Source organism: Aquarana catesbeiana, linkage group LG08, assembly GCF_042186555.1.
Source record: "Aquarana catesbeiana isolate 2022-GZ linkage group LG08, ASM4218655v1, whole genome shotgun sequence".
NCBI lineage: Eukaryota > Metazoa > Chordata > Amphibia > Anura > Ranidae > Aquarana > Aquarana catesbeiana.
In genome coordinates this window covers 2,227,727-2,253,394 of record NC_133331.1, presented here as the reverse complement: position 1 = coordinate 2,253,394, position 25,668 = coordinate 2,227,727, and the positions used below count along the sequence as shown (strand labels likewise).

The following is a 25,668-nucleotide window of genomic DNA, read 5'->3' as shown; positions in this document are numbered from 1 at the left end:
TCCATCCCCCCCCCCCCCCCGTCTCCGCTCTGACACTGTGTGACATGTGTCCGCTCTACAGTCCATCCCCTCCCCCCCCCCCCCCCCCGTCTCCGCTCTGACACTGTGTGACATGTGTCCGCTCTACAGTCCATCCCCCCCCCCCGTCTCCGCTCTGACACTGTGTGACATGTGTCCGCTCTACAGTCCATCCCCCCCCCCCCGTCTCCCGCTCTGACACTGTGTGACATGTGTCCACTCTACAGTCCATCCCCCCCCCCCCCCGTCTCCGCTCTGACACTGTGTGACATGTGTCCGCTCTACAGTCCATCCCTCCCCCCCCCCCGTCTCCGCTCTGACACTGTGTGACATGTGTCCGCTCTACAGTCCATCCCCCCCCCCCGTCTCCGCTCTGACACTGTGTGACATGTGTCCGCTCTACAGTCCATCCCCCCCCCCCCCGTCTCCGCTCTGACACTGTGTGACATGTGTCCGCTCTACAGTCCATCCCCCCCCCCCCGTCTCCGCTCTGACACTGTGTGACATGTGTCCGCTCTACAGTCCATCCCCCCCCCCCCGTCTCCGCTCTGACACTGTGTGACATGTGTCCGCTCTACAGTCCATCCCCCCCCCCCCCCCCGTCTCCGCTCTGACACTGTGTGACATGTGTCCACTCTACAGTCCATCCCCCCCCCCCCCGTCTCCGCTCTGACACTGTGTGACATGTGTCCGCTCTACAGTCCATCCCCCCCCCCCCCGTCTCCGCTCTGACACTGTGTGACATGTGTCCACTCTACAGTCCATCCCTCCCCCCCCCCCGTCTCCGCTCTGACACTGTGTGACATGTGTCCACTCTACAGTCCATCCCCCCCCCCCCCCGTCTCCGCTCTGACACTGTGTGACATGTGTCCACTCTACAGTCCATCCCTCCCCCCCCCCGTCTCCGCTCTGACACTGTGTGACATGTGTCCACTCTACAGTCCATCCCCCCCCCCCCCCCGTCTCCGCTCTGACACTGTGTGACATGTGTCCGCTCTACAGTCCATCCCCCCCCCCCCGTCTCCGCTCTGACACTGTGTGACATGTGTCCGCTCTACAGTCCATCCCTCCCCCCCCCGTCTCCGCTCTGACACTGTGTGACATGTGTCCGCTCTACAGTCCATCCCTCCCCCCCCCCGTCTCCGCTCTGACACTGTGTGACATGTGTCCACTCTACAGTCCATCCCCCCCCCCCCGTCTCCGCTCTGACACTGTGTGACATGTGTCCACTCTACAGTCCATCCCCCCCCCCCGTCTCCGCTCTGACACTGTGTGACATGTGTCCACTCTACAGTCCATCCCTCCCCCCCCCCGTCTCCGCTCTGACACTGTGTGACATGTGTCCACTCTACAGTCCATCCCCCCCCCCCCGTCTCCGCTCTGACACTGTGTGACATGTGTCCACTCTACAGTCCATCCCTCCCCCCCCCCGTCTCCGCTCTGACACTGTGTGACATGTGTCCACTCTACAGTCCATCCCTCCCCCCCCCGTCTCCGCTCTGACACTGTGTGACATGTGTCCACTCTACAGTCCATCCCCCCCCCCCCGTCTCCGCTCTGACACTGTGTGACATGTGTCCACTCTACAGTCCATCCCCCCCCCCCCCGTCTCCGCTCTGACACTGTGTGACATGTGTCCGCTCTACAGTCCATCCCCCCCCCCCCGTCTCCGCTCTGACACTGTGTGACATGTGTCCGCTCTACAGTCCATCCCCCCCCCCCCGTCTCCGCTCTGACACTGTGTGACATGTGTCCGCTCTACAGTCCATCCCCCCCCCCCCCCCCGTCTCCGCTCTGACACTGTGTGACATGTGTCCACTCTACAGTCCATCCCCTCCCCCCCCCCGTCTCCGCTCTGACTGTGTGACATGTGTCCACTCTACAGTCCATCCCTCCCCCCCCCGTCTCCGCTCTGACACTGTGTGACATGTGTCCGCTCTACAGTCCATCCCCCCCCCCCCGTCTCCGCTCTGACACTGTGTGACATGTGTCCACTCTACAGTCCATCCCCCCCCCCCCGTCTCCGCTCTGACACTGTGTGACATGTGTCCGCTCTACAGTCCATCCCCCCCCCCCCGTCTCCGCTCTGACACTGTGTGACATGTGTCCACTCTACAGTCCACCCCCCCCCCGTCTCCGCTCTGACACTGTGTGACATGTGTCCACTCTACAGTCCATCCCCCCCCCCGTCTCCGCTCTGACACTGTGTGACATGTGTCCGCTCTACAGTCCATCCCCCCCCCCCCCGTCTCCGCTCTGACACTGTGTGACATGTGTCCACTCTACAGTCCACCCCCCCCCCCCCGTCTCCGCTCTGACACTGTGTGACATGTGTCCACTCTACAGTCCATCCCCCCCCCCCGTCTCCGCTCTGACACTGTGTGACATGTGTCCACTCTACAGTCCACCCCCCCCCCCGTCTCCGCTCTGACACTGTGTGACATGTGTCCGCTCTACAGTCCATCCCCCCCCCCCGTCTCCGCTCTGACACTGTGTGACATGTGTCCACTCTACAGTCCATCCCCCCCCCCGTCTCCGCTCTGACACTGTGTGACATGTGTCCACTCTACAGTCCACCCCCCCCCCCGTCTCCGCTCTGACACTGTGTGACATGTGTCCGCTCTACAGTCCATCCCTCCCCCCCCCGTCTCCGCTCTGACACTGTGTGATATGTGTCCACTCTACAGTCCATCCCTCCCCCCCCCGTCTCCGCTCTGACACTGTGTGACATGTGTCCGCTCTACAGTCCATCCCCCCCCCCGTCTCCGCTCTGACACTGTGTGATATGTGTCCACTCTACAGTCCATCCCTCCCCCCCCCGTCTCCGCTCTGACACTGTGTGACATGTGTCCGCTCTACAGTCCATCCCTCCCCCCCCCCCGTCTCCGCTCTGACACTGTGTGATATGTGTCCACTCTACAGTCCATCCCTCCCCCCCCCGTCTCCGCTCTGACACTGTGTGACATGTGTCCACTCTACAGTCCAGCACAACCCCCCCTGTGAGGCTGAATTGATTGGCAGTGGGGAAGCGGCATTGATGGGCGCAGGTGTGACTGTATTTGATGGGCACAGCTGAGACTGTATTTTAGCAGCACAGCATGACTGTGATTGCCACGGGCGCGCAGGAGCGGGCTGTTCGGGTGCGCCGTCATGTGACGTCCACCAGGAACGAGAGTCGCACTGTCTCGCCGTCATCTGATGGTGGGCGGGCGGGCGGGCGGCAAGTGGTTAAAGAGGAACTGCAGTCAGCTCCTAACCCCCAGCATTGGTGTCAGCGGACGCACTATTAACCCCCAGCATTGGTGTCAGCGGTCGCACTATTAACCCCCAGCACTGGTGTCAGCGGTCGCACTATTAACCCCCAGCACTGGTGTCAGCGGTCGCACTATTAACCCCCAGCATTGGTGTCAGCGGTCGCACTATTAACCCCCAGCATTGGTGTCAGCGGTCGCACTATTAACCCCCAGCATTGGTGTCAGCGGACGCACTATTAACCCCCAGCATTGGTGTCAGCGGACGCACTATTAATCCCCAGCATTGGTGTCAGCGGACGCTCTATTAACCCCCAGCATTGGTGTCAGCGGACGCACTATTAATCCCCAACATTGGTGTCAGCGGACGCACTATTAACCCCCAGCATTGGTGTCAGCGGATGCACTATTAACCCCCAGCATTGGTGTCAGCGGACGCACTATTAACCCCCAGCATTGGTGTCAGCGGACGCTCTATTAACCCCCAGCATTGGTGTCAGCGGACGCACTATTAATCCCCAGCATTGGTGTCAGCGGACGCACTATTAACTCCCAACATTGGTGTCAGCGGACGCTCTATTAACCCCCAGCATTGGTGTCAGAGGAAGCACTATTAACTCCCAACATTGGTGTCAGCGGACGCACTATTAACCCCGGCATTGGTGTCAGTGGACGCACTATTAACTCCCAACATTGGTGTCAGCGGACGCACTATTAACACCGGCATTGGTGTCAGCGGACGCACTATTGACCCCCAGCATTGGTGTCAGCGGACGCACTATTGACCCCCAGCATTGGTGTCAGCGGACGCACTATTAACCCCCAGCATTGGTGTCAGCGGACGCACTATTAATCCCCAGCATTGGTGTCAGCGGACGCACTATTAACCCCCAGCATTGGTGTCAGCGGATGCACTATTAATCCCCAGCATTGGTGTCAGCGGACACTCTATTAACCCCCAGCATTGGTGTCAGCGGACGCACTATTAATCCCCAGCATTGGTGTCAGCGGACGCACTATTAACCCCCAGCATTGGTGTCAGCGGACGCACTATTAATCCCCAGCATTGGTGTCAGCGGATGCACTATTAACCCCCAGCATTGGTGTCAGCGGACGCACTATTAACCCCGGCATTGGTGTCAGCGGACGCACTATTAAGCCCCAGCACTGGTGTCAGCGGACGCACTATTAAGCCCCAGCACTGGTGTCAGCGGACGCACTATTAACCCCCAGCATTGGTGTCAGCGGATGCACTATTAACCCCCAGCATTGGTGTCAGCGGACGCACTATTAACCCCGGCATTGGTGTCAGCGGACGCACTATTAACCCCCAGCATTGGTGTCAGCGGACGCACTATTAACCCCCAGCATTGGTGTCAGCGGATGCACTATTAACCCCCAGCATTGGTGTCAGCGGACGCACTATTAACCCCCAACATTGGTGTCAGCGGACGCACTATTAACCCCCAGCATTGGCGTCAGTGGACTTACTATTAACCCCCAGAATTGGTGTCAGCGGACGCACTATTAACCCCCAGCATTGGTGTCAGCGGACGCACTACTAACCCCGGCATTGGTGTCAGCGGACGCACTATTAACCCCCAACATTGGTGTCAGCGGACGCACTATTAACCCCGGCATTGGTGTCAGCGGACGCACTATTAACCCCCAGCATTGGTGTCAGCGGACGCACTATTAACCCCCAGCATTGGTGTCAGCGGACGCACTATTAACCCCCAGCATTGGTGTCAGCGGACGCACTACTAACCCCGGCATTGGTGTCAGCGGACGCACTATTAACCCCCAACATTGGTGTCAGCGGACGCACTACTAACCCCGGCATTGGTGTCAGCGGATGCACTATTAACCCCCAGCATTGGCGTCAGCGGACGCACTATTAACCCCCAACATTGGTGTCAGCGGACGCACTATTAACCCCGGCATTGGTGTCAGCGGACGCACTATTAACCCCCAGCATTGGTGTCAGCGGACGCACTATTAACCCCCAGCATTGGTGTCAGCGGTCGCACTATTAACCCCCAGCAGTGGTGTCAGCGGACGCACTATTAACCCCCAGCATTGGTGTCAGCGGATGCACTATTAACCCCCAGCATTGGTGTCAGCGGATGCACTATTAACCCCCAACATTGGTGTCAGCGGACGCACTATTAACCCCCAGCATTGGTGTCAGCGGACGCACTACTAACCCCGGCATTGGTGTCAGCGGACGCACTATTAACCCCCAGCATTGGTGTCAGCGGACGCACTATTAACCCCCAGCATTGGTGTCAGCGGACGCACTACTAACCCCGGCATTGGTGTCAGCGGACGCACTATTAACCCCCAGCATTGGTGTCAGCGGACGCACTATTAACCCCCGGCATTGGTGTCAGCGGATGCACTATTAACTCCCAGCATTGGTGTCAGTGGACATCCCCCCAGGAAAATTACACCGACACCCCCCATCCTGACACTGACATCCCCCCCAGGAATATTACACCAACACCCCCCATCCTGACACTGACACCCCCCCAGGAATATTACACCGACACCCCCCATCCTGACACTGACATCCCCCCAGGAATATTACACCGACACCCCCCATCCTGACACTGACATCCCCCAGGAATATTACACCGACACCCCCCATCCTGACATCCCCCCAGGAATATTACACCGACACCCCCCATCCTAACACTGACATCCCCCCAGGAATATTACACCGACACCCCCCATCCTGACACCCCCCCAGGAATATTACACCGACACCCCCCATCCTGACGTCCCCCCAGGAATATTACACCGACACCCCCCATCCTCACACTGACATCCCCCAGGAATATTACACCGACACCCCCCATCCTGACATCCCCCCAGGAATATTACACCGACACCCCCCATCCTAACACTGACATCCCCCCAGGAATATTACACCGACACCCCCCATCCTGACACCCCCCCAGGAATATTACACCGACACCCCCCATCCTGACGTCCCCCCAGGAATATTACACCGACACACCCCATCCTGACACTGACATCCCCCCAGCAGGAATAAGAAAATAAGGATGATCCTCAGCTCCATCTAGTGGTCATAATGCAGTACATGTATGACAGGAAGCTACACAGACCAATAGGGTGGTTAGAGGGTTGGAAAGGGGAGGCCACGACGTGTCCATGCCCAGTAAGTGCCAAAATATTTCCTCTGCTCGGGGGTCCACACTTAAGGCAAGGTGATTTCCATTCTAGCAGCAGCTTTGATAGAAAATAAAGTGTGTGGCTGTGGTGAAGCAGGGGCTGTTATCTGCTAGTACTTACCCTTGGAGGATCTTCGGCAGGCTTTGGCACACAGCGCTCTTTGTTGCTCCACTTCATCTTTCTCTTGATATTCACTTAACAAGGAGCTGAGGTATTCTTCCTGTGACAAGAAGAAGGGAAGACGTAAGAGTCCCTATCCTGGACAAGAAGAGCTCAGCAATCAAGGCTTCATAGCAGGACTCCATGCAGACCTTAAAGTGGACCTCTCAGCAACTTTACAAGTCTGCATGAAGAAATAGAATATACCGTATTCTTCTATCCCTTCTACAAGTGTAAAAATGTCACTTTTCATCCTGCCGGAAATATACAGAGCTCAGAACTTTCTGCTCTTGTTGTCTCTGGACTATTTTCAGTCCCAGTTCTCTATGTGGACTACAAAACATCACCTCACTATGTTATAGACAGGGGGGAGTATTCTGTAGTCCAAACACACTTTCTGTCCTACGGTGACAACGTCTCCATAGATTCAGTACAGTGAGTGTTGTCACCCTAGGACAGGAAGTTACTGGCAGGATCAAAGACAAAAAGAAAAGAAAACGAATGCAGCCACCATATCTAAGGACTGGTCAGCTGAAGTATAGTACATTTTTGCATTTCGGATTCCCCCATAAATCAGTTGGCCCATCAGAGTGCCCCAATAGATCAGTTACCCCATCAGAATGTCCTCTTAGATTAGCTGCACCCATCAGAGTACATATATAGATCAGTTGCCCCATCACAGTGTCCCCATAGATTAATTGCCCCATCAAACTGCCCCCATAGATTAGTTGCCTCCATCACAGAGCTCAGTGTACCTGTAGGAGAACTTCCTATAGCCTGGCAGGCAGAAGGTGGGAGCTGGCAGGAGAAATGTGTTTGAAATCAATGGGGGGCGCTATGCTTGTTGGGGGTTTGTCATCCAGGTGTATGTCAGAGGAGTGACTGGGACCGGCATTGGTGTCAGCGGACGCACTATTAACTCCCAGCATTGGTGTCAGCGGATAGACTATAGTGGGGACATTAGAGTGTCAGCTCCTAGGCTCAGTCATAGACTATAGTGGGGACATTAGAGTGTCAGCTCCTAGGCTCAGTCATAGACTATAGTGGGGACATTAGAGTGTCAGCTCCTGAGCTCAGTCATAGACTATAGTGGGGACATTAGAGTGTCAGCTCCTGGGCTCAGCCATAGACTAGAGTGTCAGCTCCTGGGCTCAATCATAGACTACAATGGGGACATTAGAGTGTCAGCTCCTGGGCTCAGTCATAGACTATAGTGGGGACATTAGAGTGTCAGCTCCTGGGCTCAGTCATAGACTATAGTGGGGACATTAGAGTGTCAGCTCCTGGGCTCAGTCATAGACTATAGTGGGGACATTAGAGTGTCAGCTTCTGGGCCAAGTCATAGACTATAGTGGGGACATTGGAGTGTCAGCTCCTGGGCCCAGTCATAGACTATAATGGGGACATTAGAGTGTCAGCTCCTGGGCTCAGTCATAGACTATAGTGGGGACATTAGAGTGTCAGCTCCTGGGCTCAGTCATAGACTATAGTGGGGACATTAGAGTGTCAGCTCCTAGGCTCAGTCATAGACTATAGTGGGGACATTAGAGTGTCAGCTCCTGAGCTCAGTCATAGACTAGAGTGTCAGCTCCTGGGCTCAATCATAGACTATAGTGGGGACATTAGAGTGTCAGCTCCTAGGCTCAGTCATAGACTATAGTGGGGACATTAGAGTGTCAGCTCCTAGGCTCAGTCATAGACTATAGTGGGGACATTAGAGTGTCAGCTCCTAGGCTCAGTCATAGACTATAGTGGGGACATTAGAGTGTCAGCTCCTGGGCTCAGTCATAGACTATAGTGGGGACATTAGAGTGTCAGCTCCTAGGCTCAGTCATAGACTATAGTGGGGACATTAGAGTGTCAGCTCCTAGGCTCAGTCATAGACTATAGTGGGGACATTAGAGTGTCAGCTCCTGGGCTCAGCCATAGACTAGAGTGTCAGCTCCTGGGCTCAATCATAGACTACAATGGGGACATTAGAGTGTCAGCTCCTGGGCTCAGTCATAGACTATAGTGGGGACATTAGAGTGTCAGCTCCTGGGCTCAGTCATAGACTATAGTGGGGACATTAGAGTGTCAGCTCCTGGGCTCAGTCATAGACTATAGTGGGGACATTAGAGTGTCAGCTCCTGGGCTCAGTCATAGACTATAGTGGGGACATTGGAGTGTCAGCTCCTGGGCTCAGTCATAGACTATAGTGGGGACATTAGAGTGTCAGCTCCTGGGCTCAGTCATAGACTATAGTGGGGACATTAGAGTGTCAGCTCCTGAGCTCAGTCATAGACTATAGTGGGGACATTGGAGTGTCAGCTCCTGGGCTCAGTCATAGACTATAGTGGGGACATTAGAGTGTCAGCTCCTGGGCTCAGTCATAGACTATAGTGGGGACATTAGAGTGTCAGCTCCTGGGCCCAGTCATAGACTATAGTGGGGACATTAGAGTGTCAGCTCCTGGGCTCAGTCATAGACTATAGTGGGGACATTGGAGTGTCAGCTCCTGGGCTCAGTCATAGACTGTACTGAGGACATTGGAGTGTCAGCTCCTGGGCCAAGTCATAGACTATAGTGGGGACATTAGAGTGTCAGCTCCTGGGCTCAGCCATAGACTATAATGGGGACATTAGAGTGTCAGCTCCTGGGCTCAGCCAAAGACTATAGTGGGGACATTAGAGTGTCAGCTCCTGGGCTCAGTCATAGACTATAGTGGGGACATTGGAGTGTCAGCTCCTGGGCTCAGTCATAGACTATAGTGGGGACATTAGAGTGTCAGCTCCTGGGCTCAGTCACAGACTATACTGGGGGACATGATTAGAGTGTCAGCTCTTGGGCTCAGTCACAGACTATACTGGGGGACATGATTAGAGTGTCAGCTCTTGGGCTCAGCCTCTCTGTGGGCGGTCCTCAGTAGTCATTACACTCACCTCTCTTCCGGGTCACATGGTCACTCTCTGCTCACTGCTAGTGTCTATGGGCGGGACCTGTGCGGATCATGTGACGTTCCGCCCCCTAATAGTCTTCTTCCGCCCTCCAACTAAAGAGAACCAAATATCTCTCGGGCTCGTCCAACTTCCGGCATCTCTCTTTACTTCCGGGTGAGGAGTGTATTTATCTTCCGGGGTCGGTGGAGGAGAGGGGTGAGAGGTGAATGGTATCATATAATACAGACTGCAGAGCATGTGAGGGACAGAGCGCTCCCCTCCCCCCCCTGTCACCCCCTTATAGGATAGAATGACCCCCATTCCTCCCTGTATGAGGTGTCAGCCCTGCCTGTCCTCTCTGTGTGTGTCACACCCTCTGTAGATGTTTATCACAGTTCTCCTGGATCAGTGCCAGGACTTGCCATGGTCTTGCCAGGCCGGCACCATGACCAGCGCACTTCCCATTCTTCCTAAATGTTGGGGGGCAGCTCTGCGTGTCACCCCCCCGCCCCGGGCCATGTATTGTCATTGTGCATGCAAGATGGCCGCCATCACCATGGCAATACATGACCCTGCCCAGGGGGGAGGGGGGCGCCCCCAACATTCAGGAAGACACATCCAATAACACTCTGGGTCCGGGTAGTGCGGCATCATTCGTTGCCATGGTGATGGGAGCTCAGCTTGTCCGCACCATGGCAATGCATGACCCCCTCCCCCACAAGGGGGGCGACATGAAGAGGAACCCCCAACATTCAGGAGGAAAAGAAATCCGTCTCCTCCCCACCGCCCCACACTCCTCTCTGATTGGGGGGCTGTGTGAGTGAGTGGGGTGCTCTAATGTGATCGGGGACTCCGCCGTACACTGTACTGGGGATATCAGAGTGTCAGCTCCTGGGCTCAGCCATAGACTATAGTGGGGACATTGGAGTGTCAGCTCCTGGGCTCAGTCATAGACTATAGTGGGGACATTAGAGTGTCAGCTCCTGGGCTCAGTCATAGACTATAGTGGGGACATTGGAGTATCAGCTCCTGGGCTCAGTCATAGACTATAGTGGGGACATTAGAGTGTCAGCTCCTGGGCTCAGTCATAGACTATAGTGGGGACATCAGAGTGTCAGCTCCTGGGCTCAGTCATAGACTATAGTGGGGACATTAGAGTGTCAGCTCCTGGGCTCAGTCATAGACTATAGTGGGGACATCAGAGTGTCAGCTCCTGGGCTCAGCCATAGACTATAGTGGGGACATTAGAGTGTCAGCTCCTGAGCTCAGTCATAGACTATAGTGGGGACATTAGAGTGTCAGCTCCTGGGCTCAGTCATAGACTATAGTGGGGACATTAGAGTGTCAGCTCCTGGGCTCAGTCATAGACTATAGTGGGGACATTAGAGTGTCAGCTCCTGGGCTCAGTCATAGACTATAGTGGGGACATTAGAGTGTCAGCTCCTGGGCTCAGTCATAGACTATAGAGGGGACATTGGAGTGTCAGCTCCTGGGCCCAGTCATAGACTATACTGGGGACATTAGAGTGTCAGCTCCTGAGCTCAGTCATAGACTATAGTGGGGACATTAGAGTGTCAGCTCCTGGGCTCAGTCATAGACTATAGTGGGGACATTAGAGTGTCAGCTCCTGGGCTCAGTCATAGACTATAGTGGGGACATCAGAGTGTCAGCTCCTGGGCCCAGTCATAGACTATAGTGGGGACATTGGAGTGTCAGCTCCTGGGCTCAGTCATAGACTATACTGGGGACATTAGAGTGTCAGCTCCTGGGCTCAGTCATAGACTATAGTGGGGACATCAGAGTGTCAGCTCCTGGGCTCAGTCATAGACTATAGTGGGGACATCAGAGTGTCAGCTCCTGGGCCCAGTCATAGACTATAGTGGGGACATCAGAGTGTCAGCTCCTGGGCCCAGTCATAGACTATAGTGGGGACATTGGAGTGTCAGCTCCTGGGCTCAGTCATAGACTATAGTGGGGACATTAGAGTGTCAGCTCCTGGGCCCAGTCATGGACTATAGTGGGGACATTGGAGTGTCAGCTCCTGGGCTCAGTCATAGACTATAGTGGGGACATTGGAGTGTCAGCTCCTGGGCCCAGTTATAGACTATAGTGGGGACATTAGAGTGTCAGCTCCTGGGCTCAGTCATAGACTATAGTGGGGACATTGGAGTGTCAGCTCCTGGGCCCAGTCATAGACTATAGTGGGGACATTAGAGTGTCAGCTCCTGGGCTCAGTCATAGACTATAGTGGGGACATTGGAATGTTCTTACCTCCCTTGCGCCCGCTTTCCTTTTCTTTTCTCATTAGGTTTGTATTGCTCTCGCAGTGCCATGATGGAGAGCACAGAACTCAGGAGATTGCGGAAGAAACTGAGACAGATTGAGACATTAGAACACCTTCCCCGGGAGCTGAGCCCCTGTGAGACCACCAAGGTACAGTATAAGGGGGGGTCCCAGAGGTTCTCCCCCCAGTCTATAGATTGCATTCAGATTTTTACCACCTAAATACATTATTTTACATTTTTCTACATTGAACCTCATTTGCCATGTAGTTGCCCCTCCCCCATTCATTTGTTCAGATCTTTTTGCAAGATTTCCACATCCTGCGGAGAAGTTATTGCCCTGCTTAGCTTAGTATTGTCCACAAATACAGAGATTGAACTGTTTATCCCATCCTCCAGGTCGTTTATGAACAAATTAAATAGGATTGGTCCCAGCACAGAACCCTGGGGGACCCCACTACCCACCCCTGACCATTCTGAGTACTCCCCATTTATCACCACCCTCTGAACACGCCCTTGTAGCCAGTTTTCAATCCATGTACTCACCCTATGGTCCAATGTGTGTGTGCTGGAGGAGGGATACAGGTGAGAGATCAATGTGTGTGTGCTGGAGGTGGGATACAGGTGAGAGGTCTATGTGTGTGTGCTGGAGGTGGGATACAGGTGAGAGATCAATGTGTGTGTGCTGGAGGAGGGATACAGGTGAGAGGTCTATGTGTGTGTGCGCTGGAGGAGGGATACAGGTGAGAGGTCTATGTGTGTGTCCTGGAGGTGGGATACAGGTGAGAGATCAATGTGTGTGTGCTGGAGGTGGGATACAGGTGAGAGATCAATGTGTGTGTGCTGGAGGTGGGATACAGGTGAGAGATCTATGTGTGTGTGTGCTGGAGGAGGGATACAGGTGAGAGGTCTATGTGTGTGTGCTGGAGGAGAGATACAGGTGAGAGATCAATGTGTGTGTGCTGGAGGTGGGATACAGGTGAGAGGTCTATGTGTGTGTGCTGGAGGAGAGATACAGGTGAGAGATCAATGTGTGTGTGCTGGAGGTGGGATACAGGTGAGAGATCATGTGTGTGTGCTGGAGGAGGGATACAGGTGAGAGATCTATGTGTGTGTGTGCTGGAGGAGGGATACAGGTGAGAGGTCTATGTGTGTGTGCTGGAGGAGAGATACAGGTGAGAGATCAATGTGTGTGTGCTGGAGGTGGGATACAGGTGAGAGGTCTATGTGTGTGTGCTGGAGGAGAGATACAGGTGAGAGATCAATGTGTGTGTGCTGGAGGAGGGATACAGGTGAGAGATCAATGTGTGTGTGCTGGAGGTGGGATACAGGTGAGAGATCAATGTGTGTGTGCTGGAGGAGGGATACAGGTGAGAGGTCTATGTGTGTGTGTGCTGGAGGAGGGATACAGGTGAGAGGTCTATGTGTGTGTGCTGGAGGTGGGATACAGGTGAGAGATCAATGTGTGTGTGTTGGAGGTGGGATACAGGTGAGAGATCAATGTGTGTGTGCTGGAGGTGGGATACAGGTGAGAGATCTATGTGTGTGTGTGCTGGAGGAGGGATACAGGTGAGAGGTCTATGTGTGTGTGCTGGAGGAGGGATACAGGTGAGGGACTAATGTATGTGTGTCCTGGAGGTGGGATACAGGTGAGGGACTAATGTATGTGTGTGCTGGAGGTGGGATACAGGTGAGAGGTCTATGTGTGTGTGCTGGAGGTGGGATACAGGTGAGAGATCAATGTGTGTGTGCTGGAGGTGGGATACAGGTGAGAGATCAATGTGTGTGTGCTGGAGGTGGGATACAGGTGAGAGATCTATGTGTGTGTGCTGGAGGAGGGATACAGGTGAGAGATCAATGTGTGTGTCCTGGAGGTGGGATACAGGTGAGAGACTAATGTATGTGTGTCCTGGAGGTGGGATACAGGTGAGAGACTAATGTATGTGTGTCCTGGAGGTGGGATACAGGTGAGAGACTAATGTATGTGTGTCCTGGAGGTGGGATACAGGTGAGGGACTAATGTATGTGTGTGCTGGAGGTGGGATACAGGTGAGAGACCAATGTATGTGTGTGTGTGTGTGTGCTAGAGGCGGGATACACGTGAGAGACCAATGTGTGTGTGCTGGAGGTGGGATACAGGTGAGGGACCAATGTGTGCTGGAGGTGGGATACAGGTGAGAGACCAATGTATGTGTGTGCTGGAGGTGGGATACAGGTGAGAGACTATGTGTATGAGTGTGTGTGCTAGAGGTGGGATATAAGTGAGGGACCAAAGTGTGTGCAGGTGGTGGGATACAGGTGAGGGACTAATGTGTGTGTGTGTGCTGGTGGGATCCACCAAGTGGGATACAGGTGAGAGCCTATGTGTGTGTGTGCTGGAGGTGGGGTACAGGTGAGAGGCCAATGTGTGTGTGTGTGCTAGAGGTGGGATACAGGTTAGGGACCAATGTATGTATGTGTGTGTGTGTGCTAGAGGTGGGATATAAGTGAGAGACCAATGTATGTGTGCTGGAGGTGGGATACAGGTGAGAGGCCAGTGAGCATGTGTTTGGTGAAGGAAGGATACAGGAGAAAGACCAATGTATGTTTGTACACTGGAGGTGGGCTCATGCTAGAGAAAACTTTGTGCTGGAGGTGGGATGTCACTGGGGAAGGAGCAGGAAAAGGCTGATTTGCACCGTGGCAATGTAGGAGTAAATCGTAGAAAGGTTCTGGGATCACCAGGAAGCTCCTTACACCAATGTAATCTTTGTATGAAAAGTTGCCTCCTCCCAGCTCCAGTTGTACTTCCGGTTCCTCACTGACATCAGCCCAGAATATATGATGGACTCCAGCACTGCTGTCATATCTCCACCCCGTCTGGCCATTTACAAAATGCAGCTTTTCATTACACTGTAGCCGTGCATTTTAAATCTGTATTCGTTTTTTTCCCTCCATCATTCTCTACATATCAGTCTGTAAGGGGTCGTGATTTGTTGTATTTGTGTTGTTTATAGAGGGATTGAAGTCATCCATTCTCTATCTCCTCCTCTATGTATCCAGGTATCTCTCAAGGTGGAACTCCGCAGACGTGTGGAAGAAATATTGTCACAAAATCTGAAAGTAGAACCCGAAGATGCCGAGACCAAAGCAACAGAACATGGCAGGTCTGATGTTCATTATTTTTTTTTGTTGCTGTCTGATATCAATCTGAGAACACTCAGAACTTATATTTAACTACTTCATCCCCGGAAGGTTTTATCCCCTTCCTGACCAGGCCATTTTTTGCGATACGGCACTGCGTCGCTTTAACTGACAATTGCGCGGTCGTGCGACGTTGTACCCCAAAAAAAATTGATGTCCTTATTTTCCCACAAATAGAGATTTCTTTTGGTGGTATTTGATCACCTCTGCAGTTTTTATTTTTTGTGCTATAAACAAAAAAAGAGCGACAATTTTCAATAAAAAAACAATATTTTTTACTTTCTCCTGTAAAACATTCCCAATAAAAAAAAAAAAAATCTAATTTCTTCATCAGTTTAGGCCAATATGTATTCTGCTACATATTTTTGGTAAAAAAAAATCCCAATAAGTGTTTATTGGTTTGCGCAAAAGTTATCATGTCCACAAACTATGGGTTAGAATTTTGGCATTTTTATGTTTATTATTTTTTTTTTTTGCTAGTAATGGCAGTGATCAGTAATTTTTAGCGGGACTGCGACATTGCGGCGGTCAAATCTGACCCTGAGTGACACTTTTTGTGGACCAGTGACACCAATACTGTGATCCGTGTTAAAAAAAAAAAGCACTGTCACTGTACTAATGACACTGGCTGGGAAGGGGTTAACACTAGGGGGCGATCGAAGGGTTTAAGGGGGGGGAGTAGATAGACTGGAGGAAAAGAGAGATCGTGATTCTGCTTAGCTGACACAGAAGATCTCTCTTTTCCTGACTGACAGATCAGCGGTTTGCCTTGTTTACATAGGCACAGCGCTGCTCCGTGTCTCCCGTGAACGATCGGCGGGTTGTGACGGCCATCGCAGCCACCGGACCCGCTTATTGGCTCCCGCTGCTTCCAATCACAGCGGAAGCTGCAATCCGGGGGCACGTGCGCCACCCTACACCGCGTGCACAAAATCACGTACAGGTATGTGAATTTGCTCAGCTGGGCCGCCCTGCTGCAGTATATGTATGGTGGGCGGTCCGGAAGCGGTTATAAAGCCTTGGACCCCTTTCACACTGGGGGCGTCTTTCAGGCGCTTTAGCGCTAAAAATAGCGCCTGTAAAGTGCCTGCAAAATGCCTCATCTGCAGTGCCAGTGTGAGAGCCAGACCGGGGCGGTGCGCTTGCAGGAGGTTAGAAAAAGTCCTGCAAGCGGCATCTTTGGGGCAGTTTGTGAGCGGTGTATACACCCCTCCTCCACCAGCCCTGCCCATTGGAATGCATGGGCAGCCGAAGCGTCTGCAAAGTGCTTCGGCAGCAGCACTACACGGGCACTTTTAACCCCTTCTAGGAGGTCAAAAGCGCTCCACTCCCGCCCGCTAAAACAAGCGGCGCTTTACATATATAACAATTACTGGACTCCCCTCTGTTATAGAAAGATGTGCTGTGCAATGTCTGTGTTTTTGTAAAATGATGCAGCTAAATACCTTGGGGTCGCTTTACTCAAGCTGGAGAGTGCAAAATCCGGTACAGCCATACATGGGAGCCAATCAGCTTCTAACTGCAGCTTGTTCATTGAAGCTTTGACAATAGAACCTGAAAGCTGATTGGTTTCTATGCAGAGCTGCACCAGATTTTGCACTCTACAGTTTTAGTAAATCAACCCTCTTATTTGTCAGCGCCACTGTGCGGTCACGTGACATCCTGCCGCTCTCCTTCCCCGATCTGAGGACTACAGTTGGAGGGGCTGAGATTCCCCTCTGATGACGTGACCCCACAGTGGTGCTGAGAAATAAGGTATAACACAGACACTGCACAGTATATTTTGCTATAACAGAGAGGATACCAGTATTTGTACTCTGTGACTTTACAGCCACAGAGGAATAGCAGCGGGAGGGGAGGGGAGGGGAGGGGAGGGGAGGAGATGGCTCACACACACAGACTACTGAGCTGACAGGCAGGGAGGGAGGGGGAGAGACTGCAGGATGACGGAGTCGTGTAAACTGACCATGGTATGATGGATCAGCAGCCATGATTACCGTGGTCAGCACACCTAGGGGGACACAGGAACAGGCAGGATTAACCAGGTATTTTACAGCATCGAAAGGGACAAATGACACTGCAGAAACACTGTGCTGGTTATTGTGCTTTAAAGGAACAGGATACTTTTTTTTTATTTTTTTTTTTTAGTGTTACAACCGCTTTAAACAACTTCTGCGCTTTGTCTCTGTGCAGACACTGCTGCTCACTCCTCTTGTGCAGGGTGACCGGTCTTGTCTCCGCCCCCCTCCTTTAGTTTTCTGCAGGTAGCCTGTAGTGGGTGGGGCCTGCTGAGCCCCTCCCACAGCTCTGCTCTCTGCACAGTCTATGTACAGCACAGTGATGGTGTCACTGCTACATTTACAAGATAATTTCTAGAAAATGGATTTATATTGTTTGTGGTTATTGAGGAATATATTTCAAGTGAAAAGTATTTGTGCAGCTCGGCTAGAACCGTATGTGGGAAGCACAATAAAGAAAAAAAGTATTATTCAGTGAAGAAGTACTCAGTGCAGCCCTGATGAGCAGAGCTCAATCATCCACAGAAGCCTATAAGAGTTCTGATATTTTCAAAGGGAGAGACCAGTAAATGATGATTTATGATTGGACGTGTTAGTATGCTGTGCACAACATACAGAGATATATAATGTAATATGACATATAATCACACAACATACAGAGATATATAATGTAATATGACATATAATCACACAACATACAGAGATATATAATGTAATATGACATATAATCACACAACATACAGAGATATATAATGTAATATGACATATAATCACACAACATACAGGATATATAATGTAATATGACATATAATCACACAACATACAGAGATATATAATGTAATACTGACACATAATCACACACATAGGTTGGACTTGATGGACTTGTGTCTTTTTTCATCCTCACCTACTATGTAACTATGTAATACAATGTAACTATGTAATACAATGTAAGAACTGATGAATTTTATGGGACTTGCCTTGTATCTTTGTCTATCAGTTTTCTCCGTTTTCTCCTCGCAGTGTGGAATCGTCTTCACTCCCGGGGCCTCCATTGAAGAAGGACACGCCTCCCAAGACATCTCCCAAAAAGACAACGGCTCAGCCTGCACCAAAAGTAAAACTGAAGGGTCCAGGTGAGACGGGAGTCATAGATTTGGAGCCTCTGATCAATAATATTATGTTCCTGCAACTGACAAATTCTAAAGGCGTTGTAAACCCCTTGTGCATCCTATGCATTAAGGTGAAAAAACACCTTGCAGTGACCGCCCCCCACCCCCTCCCCCGTTTCACTTACCTGAGCCCTGGAACTTGACGGGGACGCGCCGTCTCTCTGGCCGGGGTTCTCAGGCTTTTGATTGGATAGATTGATAGCAGCTCAGGCAGCCATTGGCTCCCGCTGCTGTCAATCAAATCCAATGACGCGGGGGCCGGAGGGGAGGGAGGGGCTGAGTCCTGCATTTGGCCTCTATGGACGGTGAATGCTGGACTCGGGAGCGCGCCCGAAAGGTAACCCCTCGGGAGAGTGCTTCTCCTAGGGGGTTATCTGATGTGGGGAAGAGCCGCCAAGGGACCCCAGAAGAGGAAATACCAGCAAAAGAAATCTCTATTTGTGGGAAGAAAATGATAAAAATGTAGTTTGTGTACAGTGTTGTATGACCGCGTAATTGTCATTCAAAGTGGGACAGCGCTGAAAGCTGAACATTGTCCTGGGCAGGAAGGGGGGGGAAGTGCCGGTATTGAAGGGGTTAAACCTGGCCATACACATTTTTTTTTCTTTCAGTCAGTGGGCTAAACAAAATATCTTCTCAACAACAACAAAAAAGGAGGCGCTTGATATTTATTAAAGCAGTTCTATTGCCGGTGATTTTTACCTGCAGGTGAGTCCTATAATGAGGCTTTCCTGGAGGTAAATCTGCAGGTTTAGGAGATATTCACCCTCCATGCAGCCGCTGACGTCTGTATCGTGCCGGAACTTCAGAGCTCCTTCCCGGAACGAAGGGCTCCTGTGTGCATGCGCGGGAGTGACGTCATCGTGGCTTCGGCCACTCACAGCGCCAGAGCCCGCGAACCTCGAAGAAACGTCGAGGGAACACGTCAGCTTCGTGCGAGGGGCTTCGTTCTAAGGTAAGTATTCCATAATGTGCTAGTATGCGATGCATACTAGCACATTATGCTATTGTCTTGCAGGTTTATTTTTATGTAAACGGTGTTTAAACCACACATGTGAGGTGTCGCCACGATCGTTAGAGCGAGAGCAATAATTCTATTCCTAGACCTCCTCTGTACTCAAAACATGCAACCTGTAGACATTTTTAAACGTCGCCCTATGGAGATAAGGGTCAAAGTTTGTCACCATTCCACGAGCGGCCGAAATTTTGAAGCGTGACATGTTGGGTATCAATTTACTCGGCGTAACATCATCTTTCACAATATAAAAAAAAAAATTGGGCTAACTTTACTGTTGTCTTATTTTATTAATTTAAAAAAAGTGTATTTTTTCCTAAAAAGATTGCGCTTGTGAGGCAGCTGCGCAAATACGGTGCGACATAAAGTATTGGAATGACTGCCATTTTTTTCTCTAGGGTGTCTGAAAACAAATATATATATATATAATGTTTGGGGGTTCTAAGTAATTTTCTAGAAAAAAAAAAAAAACGATTTTAACTTGTAAACACCGAATCTCAGAAAGAAGCTCGGTCCTTAAGTGGTTAAAGTCAATGGTAGGTATATCTTAACTACATCCATTGTAGGGAACAATTCCGCTAATGATGGGAACATATGATTTAAGGGATGTTCCAATGGAGAGGTCGGACATATACTACATTGTACTGTTTTCTACTTAAAGCGGAGTTCTGGGGAAAAATTCAGTACTTGGGGTTTTAACTCTTGTTCTTGTATTTTCTTTATTTCTTTCTATCACAATTCCGGATTCATCTTTTGCTCTTCCCTCTCTATCTGTGCCTTTCCTTTGCCGTCTCTAATACACTCCACTCCATTCACTACAATGCCTTGTTTTTGGGATAATGGGGGTCATCCTCTTAATTCTATCACATTTTCCCATAGATCGCTCCCCACTGCAGGGCTCCCAGTTCCTGGTTCACAGCTTGGAAGGGCACAGCGATATTGTGACGGCGGTCCTCATCCATGACCGATATATCATCTCTGGGAGGTGAGACAAGCGGGGGATTTTTAGAATATACATTGAAAGGCCTATATATAGAAATCATTTGCTGGGTGTCAGAGAGTCATCAGCACCACATCCCTAAATGTACAGAATTTTCATAGAAAGCGAAAAAACTTGGATTTTTTACATGCCAAACAGACAAATTTCCGTATTTATCGGCGTATAACACGCACCTCCACTTTAAGAGGGAAGTTTCAGAAAATAACTTCAATTTTAAATAAAGAACTGTGAAGCAAAATAAGGGTCAGTGCCCATCTGCAGCCTCACCATTGCCACCAATGCAGCCTGATCAGTGCCCATCTGCAGCCTCACCATTGCCACCAATGCAGCTTGATCAGTGCCCATCTGCAGCCTCACCATTGCCACCAATGCAGCTTGATCAGTGCCCATCTGCAGCCTCACCATTGCCACCAATGCAGCTTAATCAATGCCCATCTGCAGCCTCACCATTGCCACCAATGCAGCTTAATCAATGCCCATCTGCAGCCTCACCACTGCCACCAATGCAGCTTGATCAGTGCCCATCTGCAGCCTCACCATTGCCATCAATGCCCATCTGCAGCCTCACCATTGCCACCAATGCCCATCTGCAGCCTCACCATTGCCACCAATGCAGCTTGATCAATGCCCATCTGCAACCTCACCATTGCCATCAATGCCCATCTGCAGCCTCACCATTGCCATCAATGCAGCTTGATCAGTGCCCATCTGCAGCCTCACCATTGCCTCAATGCAGCTTGATCAATGCCCATCTGCAGCCTCACCATTCCACCAATGCAGCTTGATCAATGCCCATCTGCAGCCTCACCATTGCCATCAATGCCCATCTGCAGCCTCACCATTGCCTCCAATGCAGCTTGATCAACACCCATCTGCAGCCTCACCATTGCCATCAATACCCATCTTCAGCCTCACCATTGCCACCAATGCAGCTTGATCAATGCCTATCTGCAGCCTCACCATTGGCACCAATGCAGTTTGATCAATGCCCATCTGCAGCCTCACCATTGCCACCAATGTAGCTTGATCAATGCCCATCTGCAGCCTCACCATTACCACCAATGCAGCTTGATCAATGCCCATCTGCAGCCTCACTATTGCCATCAATGCCCATCTGCAGCCTCACCATTGCCATCAATGCCCATCTGCAGCCTCACCATTGCCAACAATGCAGCTTGTTCAATGCCCATCTGCAGCCTCACCATTGCCACCAATGCAGTTGGATCAATGCCCATCTGCAGCCTCACCATTGCCACCAATGCAGCTTGATCAAAGCCCATCTGCAGCCTCACCATTGCCACCAATGCAGCTTGATCAAAGCCCATCTGCAGCCTCACCATTGCCTCAATGCCCATCTGCAGCCTCACCATTGCCTCCAATGCAGCCTGATCAATGCCCATCTGCAGCCTCACCATTGCCACCAATGCAGCTTGATCAATGCCCATCTGCAGCCTCACCATTGCCATCAATGCCCATCTGCAGCCTCACCATTGCCACCAATGCGGTTGGATCAATGCCCATCTGCAGCCTCACCATTGCCACCAATGCAGTTGGATCAATGCCCATCTGCAGCCTCACTATTGCCACCAATGCAGTTGGATCAATGCCCATCTGCAGCCTCACCATTGCCACCAATGCAGCTTGATCAATGCCCATCTGCAGCCTCACAAGTGCCACCAGTGCAGCCTCACCTTACTGCTACCTCGGAGGGGACAGGGAGGGGGCGGGACGAGTGCCTACAGATTACATACAGCGAGAATCGACTGTTTGTTCGGCGGCCTCTTTAATACACAGTCCCGCCTCCTGGGCCGGCTTCTATGATAGACAGAACAGTGGTCCAATGGCAGCCCAGGGGACGGCACTTCCTATTACAGAGGCCGCTGAGTAAACAGGAGATTCTTACTGTATAATCTGACGGCGCTCCTCCCGCCCCCCTCCCTGTCCCCTCTGAGGCAGCCAAAATTGAAAGATCGGCGTATAACACACATGCACTATTTGCACCCGATTTTCAGGGTGAAAAAGTGTGTGTTATACGCCAATAAAACTTATATAAAAATAGCAACATTTTATTTCAACATTTTGTTAAAAACAGCGTTTCCAAGTGACATCATCATACAGTATCCATGCGATTATGGAAGAAATGCAGAGACACCAGCTCTCTACATGTTTCGCCAAATTAGGGCTTCTTCAGGAGACTTTGACAGGTACTGCATGTATAATCACTGAATATCAGTAGATGTAAAATAGAATCAATATAGTGGTTCATATGTCAGGAGATTGTCTCAAGGAGATATACAGTGAAACCATAAAAGGAAGATATCAAGATTCCAAAAAAAGGCCAACGAATCAAATGCTGATAAGATCACAACTAGAGGAATGTGATGCAATTCAAGAGGATTTACTAAGTTTCCATTCTCAGTTACAAATATAAGCGGCGGCCTGTTGTAGGAGAGAGAGAGGACGTTCCATACTTCACCTTACCCAGATTTACTACATGCACTTTTGTGCTCCTTATTCCACCATCCGGGTTTTGGCTGTTGCTTTCTCCATGTTTTTGTCCACCTGCAAGGTGATTGATCTGATCAGACAAACACTCTATCCCTTGCTTGTGATAGAGACAGTCAACCTGCATTCTTCCTGATCAAGTCTCCCGTTTGTCTGCCCTGCTTTGCTAGTCTGGATTTCCCTGTGTATGACCCGGATCAGATATTGGACTATTCCCTGAACTCTGCCTGGCTTTTACCTGGACTGTCATTGGATCAGATATTGGACTATTCCCTGAACTCTGCCTGGCTTTTACCTGGACTGTCATTGGATCGGATATTGGACTATTCCCTGAACTCTGCCTGGCTTTTACCTGGACTGCCATTGGATCAGATATTGGACTATTCCCTGAACTCTGCCTGGCTTTTACCTGGACTGCCATTGGATCAGATATTGGACTATTCCTTGAGCTCAGCCTGGCTTTTACCTGGACTGTCATTGGATCAGATATTGGACTATTCCCTGAACTCTGCCTGGCTTTTACCTGGACTGCCATTGGATCAGATATTGGACTATTCCTTGAGCTCAGCCTGGCTTTTACCTGGACTGTCATTGGATCGGATATTGGACTATTCCCTGAACTCTGCCTGGCTTTTACCTGGACTGCCATTGGATCAAATATTGGACTATTCCCTGAACTCTGCCTGGCTTTTACCTGGACTGCCATTGGATCAAATATTGGACTATTCCCTGAACTCAGCCTGGCTTTTACCTGGACTGTCATTGGATCGGATATTGGACTATTCCCTGAACTCTGCCTGGCTTTTACCTGGACTGCCATTGGATCAAATATTGGACTATTCCCTTAACTCTGCCTGGCTTTTACCTGGACTGTCATTGGATCAGATATTGGACTATTCCCTGAACTCAGCCTGGCTTTTACCTGGACTGTCATTGGATCAAATATTGGACTATTCCCTGAACTCTGCCTGGCTTTTACCTGGACTGTAATTGGATCAGATATTGGACTATTCCTTGAGCTCAGCCTGGCTTTTACCTGGACTGTCATTGGATCGGATATTGGACTATTCCCTGAACTCTGCCTGGCTTTTACCTGGACTGTCATTGGATCGGATATTGGACAATTCCCTGAACTCTGCCTGGCTTTTACCTGGACTGTCATTGGATCGGATATTGGACTATTCCCTGAACTCTGCCTGGCTTTTACCTGGACTGTCATTGGATCGGATATTGGACAATTCCCTGAACTCTGCCTGGCTTTTACCTGGACTGTCATTGGATCGGATATTGGACTATTCCCTAAACTCTGCCTGGCTTTTACCTGGACTGTCATTGGATCAGATATTGGACTATTCCCTGAACTCTGCCTGGCTTTTACCTGGACTGTCATTGGATCGGATATTGGACTATTCCCTGAACTCAGCCTGGCTTTTACCTGGACTTCCATTGGATCAGATATTGGACTATTCCCTGAACTCTGCCTGGCTTTTACCTGGACTGTCATAGAAATACGTTATCTGTCCGCTAACTGCCAGTAATCTGTTTGCTCAGTTCGCATCTGCCCTGGCATGGTGGCCAGACACTATAGCATTGTGTATAAGTCCTGGGGGCAACCGAGTACCGGTAGGCCTGCTTGTCTTAAGGGAATGGGGGCTGCTATAGGTGAAGCACACAGTAGCTAGCTATAGTGTCTGACCACCTGCAGACGTGACATTCTGGACACCTGGTGACATCCCCTTCAGAACTTATATTTGCAACTGAGAATGGAAACTTGCTCTTATCAGCATTTGATTCGTTGGCCTTTTTTTGGAATCTTGAGATCTTCCTTTTATGGTTTCACTGTATATCTCCTTGAGACACTCTCCTGACATATGAACCACTATATTGATTGTATTGTACATCTACTGATATTCAGTGATTATACATGCAGTACCTGTCAGAGTCTCCTGAAGAAGCCATTATTTGGCGAAACATGTAGAGAGCCGGAGTCTCTGCATTTCTTCCATAATCGCATGGATACTGTATGATGATGTCACTTGGAAAGGATGTTTATAACAAATGTTGAAATAAAATTTTGCTATTTTTATACAATGAATTTGTCTGTTTGGCACCTAAAAAAATAAATCAATTTTTTTCGCTTGCTATCAAAAAGCCTTTATATAAAATTCATGCAAAGAAAGCTGCACTTGTTCACGTCACCCAATTCCATCCATCGGGGGGGGGGGGGGGGGGACACCGGCGTTCAGCTTCGGCCTCTGCAATCTGCTTCAGTAATTATTACAAACACAGGCCGGCACTCCAGTTTCCTTTATTACATTAGAAGGGTAAAAAACACCTCTACAGGTTACTGACGCGTTTCAGCGGCTCTGGGCTTTATTCATCGCTACCGCAGCTAGTAGCTCAGAGTAAGGCCCAAAGTGGCCGAAACGCGTCAGTGTACTTGTCAAGCTGTTTTTTAGCCGTTTGATGTAATAAAGCAGGGGGTCTCCAAACTGTGGCTGCGGCACTTTGCTTGCCTTACCCAGCCCTCCCACTGATACAATGGGGCATAATTCCTATTACTGACATAAACAACAGAGCACTGATTCTCACATTGGTACCAACAATGATGGGGCACTATTCCTCCCACTGACAGCAACAATGATGGGGCACTATTCCTCCCACTGACAGCAACAATGATGGGGCACTATTCCTCCCACTGACAGCTACAATGATGGGGCACTATTCCTCCCACTGACAGCTACAATGATGGGACACTATTTCTCCCAATGAAACCAATGATGGGGCACTATTCCTCCCGCTGACTGTGACAATGATGGGGCACTATTCCTCCCACTGACAGCTACAGTGATGGGGCACTATTCCTCCCACTGACACCAATGATGGATGCGGCACACAGAAGGTTTTTTTTTACCTTAATGCATAGAATGCAAAAACCTTCTGCTTTTAGAA

General features: G+C 50.6%; 2 protein-coding genes across 15 annotated transcripts in view; one reads left to right on the top strand and one right to left on the bottom strand.

The window, feature by feature from the left end:
• ZNF384 (zinc finger protein 384) overlaps positions 1 to 9,714 on the bottom strand; it is a 149,556-nt gene extending 139,842 nt beyond the window's left edge. For 4 of the 9 annotated variants that reach the window (XM_073595389.1, XM_073595391.1, XM_073595392.1 and 1 more), the window contains exons 1-2: positions 9,548 to 9,714; positions 6,588 to 6,687 (exon numbers count right to left, since the gene is read on the bottom strand). The gene's annotated coding sequence lies outside the window, so the exon portion shown is untranslated. The remainder of the gene's footprint in view (positions 1 to 6,587; positions 6,688 to 9,547) is intronic. The other 5 variants (XM_073595395.1, XM_073595398.1, XM_073595400.1 and 2 more) reach the window with 3 other exon arrangements.
• Positions 9,568 to 25,668, top strand: part of LOC141105525 (NACHT domain- and WD repeat-containing protein 1-like) — a 129,442-nt gene continuing 113,341 nt past the window's right edge. For 3 of the 6 annotated variants that reach the window (XM_073595403.1, XM_073595408.1, XM_073595402.1), the window contains exons 1-5: positions 9,568 to 9,718; positions 11,872 to 11,977; positions 14,869 to 14,972; positions 18,048 to 18,160; positions 20,091 to 20,196. In XM_073595403.1, the coding sequence (XP_073451504.1) occupies positions 9,594 to 9,718; positions 11,872 to 11,977; positions 14,869 to 14,972; positions 18,048 to 18,160; positions 20,091 to 20,196 (554 nt within the window). In that variant the 5' untranslated portion in view covers positions 9,568 to 9,593. Of the gene's footprint in view, positions 9,768 to 11,852; positions 11,978 to 14,868; positions 14,973 to 18,047; positions 18,161 to 20,090; positions 20,197 to 25,668 lie in introns of all 6 variants that reach the window. The other 3 variants (XM_073595404.1, XM_073595407.1, XM_073595406.1) reach the window with 3 other exon arrangements.